The 8,500-nt window shown below is 44.1% G+C and overlaps 1 protein-coding gene across 1 annotated transcript; it reads left to right on the top strand.

Moving 5' to 3' along the window:
* Positions 1-638: 638 nt before the first annotated feature.
* On the top strand, positions 639-6,603 carry LOC140065516 (uncharacterized). Its single transcript, XM_072113111.1, has 5 exons — positions 639-904; positions 3,195-3,311; positions 3,532-3,675; positions 4,963-5,112; positions 6,236-6,603. Exons 1-5 carry the CDS (start codon positions 853-855, stop codon positions 6,373-6,375), a joined length of 603 nt encoding a protein of 200 aa, XP_071969212.1. The 5' UTR covers positions 639-852; the 3' UTR covers positions 6,376-6,603.
* The last annotated feature ends 1,897 nt before the right edge of the window (positions 6,604-8,500 follow it).

Genomic DNA, 8,500 nt, shown 5'->3' with positions numbered 1-8,500 from the left:
CCAGGATGAGGAAGACCGGGACTAGAGTCGGACCAGGAGCGGGGAGAGGTGAGTGCAGGTCCGGGGGGAGCTGCGCCATACAAAAGGACACGGGTACACCGTACCGAGGATCGCGGGTGTAACCGTGACAGGTAGGACGTCAGGATGGAGCTGTGATGTCCAGATGACCAGCTACAACATCTCTGTGTTATAAAAGAATGGATCAACAATGGAAATTTACACTTCCATAAACCAAATGAGAACAATAAGAAGCTTGTGTTCACAAACATTACAGATCTACTCCAAGTTCTTAATAAATTTTGAGATAACATCTGAATAAATATTGAACTAAGACGAATAGGTCTCCACTGCTTCTGTCTTCATATTGATCCTGTTGATACATATTGTGATGGAATCTACGTGTTATGCACCATCACTTCTTTGTCTCACTAGGTAAGTACTCACCTGGAAGGCAAATGTGTTCCTCAAACCTTACTGAGAAGAGCCGAATGTCCTGCCAGACACGTATAATCTGGGCTGTGCCGTGCCAAGTGTCATTGGCAATATCTCACCCATACACTGATACAACAGTTTCTTTCTTTCCAAAAAGTATTTATTTCGCCTCCATGTACTGGCAAAACACATCAGGCAAACGAGAATCTGAGAAGACATCCATCCATCCATCCATCCATCCATCAATCCATCCATCCATCCATCCATCCATCCATCCATCAATCCATCCATCCATCCATCCATCCATCAATCCATCAATCCATCCATCCATCCATCCATCAATCCATCCATCCATCCATCAATCCATCAATCCATCCATCCATCCATCCATCCATCCATCCATCCATCCATTCATTCACAATGAAGAACATTGCAGCTTTGGTTTGCATGGGCTTTGCCCTTATCATCTCAGGTGAGAAGGATCTAGTCAATCATATTTTTCTCTCACTTTTATCTATTTTTTTTCTTCTCCACCTTCCAGATTTCTTTTTTCCTTTTCTTTTCATCCTTTTATATCTTTCTCCAACTCTCCTCTCCCTTTCCTTCAGACTGTGTATCTCGTAACTATCGTTCATCTTTTCTATTCTTCTTTTCTCCTCCTCTTTCCTTTCTTATCTTCCTCCCTGTGCTATTTATCTGCTCTCATATCATCTCTTCTACCTTTTTCTTGTCCTATTTCCCCTCATGTCCTCTTAACCCTTCCCACCCTTGCCCTTGTCTTGCCTTTCTTTTCTTCCTTTTCTCTACCCAACTACTGCTCTTTCTCTTCTTCTTTTTCTTTTTCTTTATTTTCTTGTCCCTCTCCTCACTCCATTCCTCTCCTTTGTCTCAGGCTTTACCTCTTTCCCCCTTCTCTCTTTCTGGCGTCTTCCACTATTTGTTTTCCTCTATCTTTCTCTTCTAGTTTTCTTCCTCTACCTAATCTTATTCTTCGCACCTTCTCCTTCTTCCTTTCTTCTTCTTTTTCCTCTTTCTGACACTTCTACTCTATTATTTTTCTTTGTTTTTGCTTATTTCTCTTCTGTTTTGAACTACGCCCTTTTATATCATCCATTGTATCGGTCTCTTTCTCTACCTCTTAATTCACCCCTTTTGAATTTCCTTTTCTCACATTTCTCACCAAATTTAGGTTAAAATGTTGTAATATGCCCTAATGTAAACACCTGTGATATCATGTGTTGCACCCAAATGGACATGACCCAAACATACAATAGTTCTATCACTTAACATAACACTAGACCAGGGCCGGTTTTAGACAAAGTGTCCGAGGCAAAACTAAAAGAAGGGCCCCAAATTAAAACTATTTCATGAACAGTCAAGTTCAGCAAGATTCCTCGCTTAATTCCTGCACAATAATAACACATTGTAGTTACACACAGTAGTAGGTAAGTATCTGTAATATGGGATAATAGATAGATATGAGGGATAGATACAGTAGAAGAGACATAGAAGATGAATGATAGATGGATAAATAATAGATAGAAGATAAATAGGTAGATAAAATAAAGCTACATAGATAAATGGTTAGATAGACAGATATATAGATAGGAAATACACAAATTATAAGAGATAGATAACTAGACAGATAGATGATATATATATATATATAGACAGGAGATAGATGATAAGCATCTTCACCTGGACTTTCAACCAAGGGGTGTTAAAAGAGTAAATCATCTTCTGCCCACAAAAGTCAGGCAGGGGGCCCTGGACAAATGCCTAGTTTGCCACCACCTAATGCCGGCCCTGTACTAGACCAACCACACCTGGAATGGCAGGTGTGATAAACCAGAACTGCCCAAAAGTTAGACAGTGCCACATTAAACTAGACAGCCTTATACTGCTTCAGAAATTTAAACTGTCTGGTGCCACATAGTGGAAATCTTCTCCCTCCTCTAGTGCTGCCCCATCCCGATGATATCCCTGCTCTCCGGCACGGACGCTACGCCCTTCCAATGCATTATCATCTGCTTCTCACAGTGGCCGCCTCTTTGCACTTCTGTAGAATATGTTTAGCTTATCTACCCCATTGTATATAGACCTGATTACCATTATGCAAGAGGTCATAGCACGGCCTGACCAGGCTGAAAGATGGACATCCAATTTATAAGCGTAACGGGGTAAGGGTTACGGTCTAGGTTGTGTAGGTTAGAAATCATATGGCTGATGAGCAACTTAATGACTAATAATCAATGTTTTAAGGATCAGGTTAGTGTTAACTGTTAATATTGTTACTCTGACCCCCCCCCCTCTAGTATGTGCACTCATCCCCTCCCTCCCATTCTCACCCCTCCCCTTCCCTCTCCCTTGTCCTCCAACCCCCTCTAGTATGTGCACTCATCCCTTCCCCATCCCATTCTCACCCCTCCCCTTATTTCTCCCTTGTCCCACAACTCCCCACCTCAAAACTTTTTCCCCTTTCCAAATGAGATATGTATCACTGCATTCTTATATGCATCGGTGCACTGCGGTTATCCTGGGGATTCACCAGGATTATTAATTCCCTGTACTGTATAATTCTGTTTTAAAACTCAAAATTTATGTTAAAAATGATCTCCCTTGAACTCATCATAGCCAGGACTGTGACCGGGCAAAGCCTCTGCGGCTAGTGTAAAGGAGGTCTCTCCACCTACACAGATGGTTATTATTACAGTAATAGTGAGATTCTGGATTTCTATGTTACCCTTGTTGTTATCTTTTAGTGAATTGCTCGATCTGTCAGTCTTGTACAAATCGAAATGGAAAGACGTGCACCTCAGAGTCCGTGCAGTGTGAAGGTGCCTCCGGATGTTCCACCATCGCTGGGTTTGTTCGATATGGTAAGTATCTTCCTTAGATACTCATAACTTACACATACATTTTGAAATACATAATTTTCTCCAAGACTCCTTATTGTGACTTATTGAGGCCCATTATTACCCCAGATACCATCATTATCACCCCACTACCCGAGCCACACACCGTATAGGATCTGTAGTACATACAGTATAAGCTTGGTGCAGGAGGCTGTTATATCATGTACCTGTTCTTGTTTTCTAGGTAACAAATCATTCCCATTTATTCACAAGGGATGTCCTACAGATGTACTGTGTGGAGAATGGCTTTGTGTTACAAGTGATTTATTTGACTGTCAGTCATTTATACAGTGCTGTTCAGGAGACGACTGCAACCCGGAATACTACAGTAAGTATGGAAGACATTAAGTTACTGCAGAAGGGTCGTAAAAATTAAAACAATCGTTGTGGCAGAATCAGCAATTCACAGAAGGCAGGACAGTGGAGGTCCCCTTCTAATCAGATGATTGCTATTACAAGTGGATATCTTTCCAAAAAACCTAATATCAAAAAATCCAAGTTATGTTCTGGGATTTAAAGATATTGTTGTGATGCCAGTCTGTGACTGCCGTAGTCTCCCTTTTCTAAAGATCCCCAGCCCCGAGGTCACAGTCCTTTCCACGATGGGACTGCTTCTCCTTCTTCCACTTGTCTCTGATGATCCCACAGAACCTTCTCATACTCCATTCTGCCATCACACCGAATGCAACCATGTCTGATCCGCTGCAAATTATTGGTGATTTACGGCATTTTTGCTGATATTTGGGTAACTGTCACGGGTGTCCCCAGGACCCACATCCCGGGCTCCCAGCTCCCCCCATAATGCCTTAACTCTCCACACTCCTGCTTCGGATCCAGCAGCCCGGCTCTCGAAGTTTTTTAGGGCTAGTGCACCGCTAATTGGTGCTGGTCATTTCCAGGAATTTTATAAAAGCCGGACTCTTCCTGCACTCCCCACTGGATATTTGTGCTTCATGCCTCAGAGAAAGCTTGTTTTGTTGCCTGGGGTCTGTCTGTTGATTCCCTGTTGTGACCCCGGTTCTGTTCCTGACTTTGACTCCTACTTTGTTCCTGATGTTTATCCTGTGCTGCCTGTCTCGGCCTTTTGCCTGTCTCCGACCACGATTCTGCCTCACGACTTTGTACCGTGCCTTGGCCACCACCGCGGGCAAAGTTGTGCCTGTGGAGCGACCTGGTGGTACCACACCCCAACAAGTCAATTCCGCTTTGCGGCGGGCTCTGGTGAAAACCGGGTACCACTTAAACTCCGCTCCCAGGTGTCGGCTTACGTCATTGTCCGCGGTGGTACAGAGGATCCCCTTCCTCAGATCCTGACAGTAACTAAGGTCTCTAGTCTTCTATGGTTCCTACAAAGCTGTTCTGACATTCCATGTTGGGATTTCTGTTTGTTTTTTACCTTGACCCTGTTCCTTCTGTCCTAACCTTTTATCTTTCGCTACACATGACCTCCACCTCCCCTGACCCTGGCCTGTGTCTAGCCTATGCTCCTGTTTGTCCCCTGTTTACTCTTCTGGGTCTACTCCTGGACTAGGAAACAGCTTCCATAAGAGGAGACACAGTCTTAATGGTTTCTTGACTTTGTGGGTTCATGTTTCTATCGCATTTTGTTTTGCAGTACCCGAGGATAGAGAGAAAGCTAATGGCTACATCTGCTCATACTGCTACGAGGAGGAAAATGTTGGTGGATGCAAACAAGAGACACAAGTGGCCTGTAGAGGAAACGACACCTTGTGCGTAGAGTACCGAGGAATAATAAGGAAACCAGGTAATGGATGATGGTTTCACAACTTTCGTCAATTGATCTATGAACTATGCAAAATGCAAAACTAAGTATAACTCGTGATCATGCAGCAACACCAGGATAAGACATCTTCATTACAAAGCCCTCTAAACCCTCAAAGGGGTTGTCCACTTTACGCACCTTACAGCAAATAATTAATATTATTTGGGAAATAAAAGTTATAACATTTTCCAATATACTTACAGTTACTTACAGTTGCTTGCTAGATTTCTATAAGAAGCTTCTATGTTTACTTCCTGTAGATTTCCTCTCCTAAGGGGATCAATAAAGTTGTATTGTATCTTATCATTTAAACACCAATCCATTGTTCTGTGATATCACACCGGTGCGTGGCTCATTAGCATCACAAGCTCTTATTACACTGTGTTGTAATGAGCAGTGCACCTGTGTGACATCACATGACCAGGGAGCGAATCCGGCAGTATATCCTGGTGTCGCGGGATGCACTCGAACCCGAATTTAAAGTTTTTATCCGATCATCTCTAATGACCAGGCTTGAACTCTATGGGGCAGATTTACTTACCCGGTCCATTCGCGATCCAGCGGCGCATTCTCTGCGCTGGATTCGGGTCGCACCGGGATTCACTAAGGCAGTTCCTCCGCCGTCCACCAGGTGGCGCTGCTGCGCTGAAGATCATCGGAACGCACTTGAATACACCGAGGCCGGCTGAGTGAAGGTAAGTGCAAGCTCCGCAACAGATTTTCCGTTTTTTAAATGCGGCGGTTTTAATGAATACGTCGGGTTTGCGTTCAGCCACGCCCCCCGATTTCCGCCGCGCGTATGCCGGCGCCGATGCGCCAAAATTCGATCGCGTGCGCCAAAATCCCGGGGTAATTCAGGGGAAATCGGCGCAAATCGGAAATATTCGGGTAACACGTCGGGAAAACGCGAATCAGGCCCTTAGTAAATGACCTCCTATGGATCTATCACATGGGGTTCTTAAGGTCCACCTTCTTCTGACATCTCATGGTCCTAGTGCTTATACATATTTTAGTTTACATAGTTTCACTTAAAACATCCCAGAATATTTTTGAATCTTGTTGTGACCAATGTAAAATCAGCTGATCTTGTCCTTTTCTTACCCAGATGGAACGAAACATGGAACATCTTTCAAGTCTTGTGCCAACACTCTTGGATTTCAAAATTTCAATGCATTTTATGGCATACAGGAAATACGGAGAATAAAATTCGACTTAATCCCACCCATTGCAGGGGGAACCAAATAATCTACTAAACCCGCATTCATTGAGTGAAAAAAAATAATACTTTGATTAAGTGGAAATAATTAACCCTCTCCTGGGATGCAATGATTAAACCTATGTGATTACCATCTTAAATTGAATAAAATGAATAATAAAAATCTTTACTTTTACAGCACAGTTAAATTTAACCTTTAATCATTTATTAATTACATTGGAATTACTTTGTATCAGGAATAAACCTCAGTGATCGTGGATCTGTCTGTTGTTTTCTCTCGTGCTGCAGAGCATCTCTTCTCTTTAGACAGGACATTGTATCTACAGAGCTGGTTATGACTAGATATTGGAGCAGAGACTCCGCCTCTATCCGTAGCTCTGACATTCAGGGCCGGATTAAAGGAGGGGCTCCTGGGGCTCGAGCCCCGGGGCCCCCACCACTTGCACTTTTTAAGGGGCCCCCACCAGTTTCCGACAGTCAACGACTCAGCTCAGCTGAGTCGCTGACTGCCTCTGTGTGCAATGCACAGTGGCCCTTGGCCGCCCGCAACGCACATAGTGAGACACAGCTGCCTTTGCTGGGGGAGATCACAGAGATTGCCATTTTCTACAGGGGACTGGCAAGCTACATACTACAGGGGGCTGGCTGGCTATATACCTCCAAAAACATTGTTGGAAGGGCCCCCACCAGTTTGCGCCCAGGGGCCCCACCACCCTTAAACTGGCCCTGCTGACATTTATTTTATAGGGAACCTCTCACCACAATTCCTCCAATAAACGCTGAATAGCACCTTATAGTCAACTGTAATTGTGGTGTTTTGGAACATGTGTTGATCCTCAGTTTTATTCCCCATCGTTGTCTTGTAAGATCCAGTGAAGGAGGAGGGAGAGCTCTGGAATCCAATCACGTTCCCCCGCCTCTTCATGGCTATCCTGGCTGGTAAAATCTGCCCCTCCGCCTCCCCTTGTCACACCCCGAAGCTCACCAGAAGTGGGTTTGAATACTCTGCTCATGTGCTGTTTGCCTGACAAAATTTTCCTGTCCAGCCCACACAATGCCGATACCCAAATATGCGCTGGTGCACCCCTGAACGAGCCGTCCGGAACCGACATCTCGGATGCACCTCGAATTCCCAGAATATTCAAATCAAGTTATAGTGACATGGAGCTATGGGCTGTGACACCGGATGTTGGGAAGGGGAAGATTTTACCAGCCAGGACGGCCATGAGGAGGCTGGAGAGCTTGTTGAGATCCAAGAGCCGTTCCGCCTCCTCGACTGAATGTCAGGTGACAGCGATGGGGAATAAAACAGTGTTTTTGTGTGAAATCAACAACACAGAGGATTCTTGCTTGTACCATTACACCACAATTCCAGTCACCTATTAGGACTATTCAGGGTTTATTGAGGGGTTTTGTGGTGACAGGTTCCCTTTAATAGTCACATACCTATACAGGAACACTCACCTGAGAGCTTATATGTAGCCTGAAGTCAATCAGAGTCAATCATGTGACTCATCTGGGCCAATCGGCAGATAGATAACATGATTTCTCCCTCTTACTCTACTGATTGGTGCGGTTACACCTAGTTGTATGAGTATTGATCATGTTATGACCTTATTTAGAGTGAAGTATTGTTCCATTTCAATCTTTTTTACACTGTTACTTGATACTTCAAAGGAACCTGTAGAACGGAAGGATGTTTTAAGAAGATAGCAGAACCATGTTTTGGCAATGCTTAGCAAGAAATTGTCTAGTTTGGGTAACCTGAGTCTGTAGTATACCCTGCAGGGGCGTAACTACAGGGGTAGCAGCCATAGCAGCTGCTATGAGGCCCACAGTTTCAGGGGGCCCAGTAATTAGGGGCATTGGGCATGAATATGATGTGTGTGTGTATTTGTGATGTGTACATGCTCCACATGTGTTTGCATATGTTATGTGTATGCTGTATATGATGCATGGGGGTATATGGCAGTGTATGTATATGTGTATATGTGGTGTGTATATACTGTTCGTATACTATACTGTCTGCCATGGGGCCCTGCTTCTCCTAGTTACGCCACTGATCCCCTGGTATCCACTACTTTTGCTTTGGTAGAAGACTTAAAGGTTTTGGCCTGAACTAGGAGATATCTCCATTCTTATGGTCAGTGGTGG

The sequence above is a fragment of the Engystomops pustulosus genome, chromosome 6, assembly GCF_040894005.1.
Source record: "Engystomops pustulosus chromosome 6, aEngPut4.maternal, whole genome shotgun sequence".
NCBI lineage: Eukaryota > Metazoa > Chordata > Amphibia > Anura > Leptodactylidae > Engystomops > Engystomops pustulosus.
The sequence above is the reverse complement of the archived record's forward strand: the minus strand, read 5'-3'. Positions and strand labels throughout refer to the sequence as shown.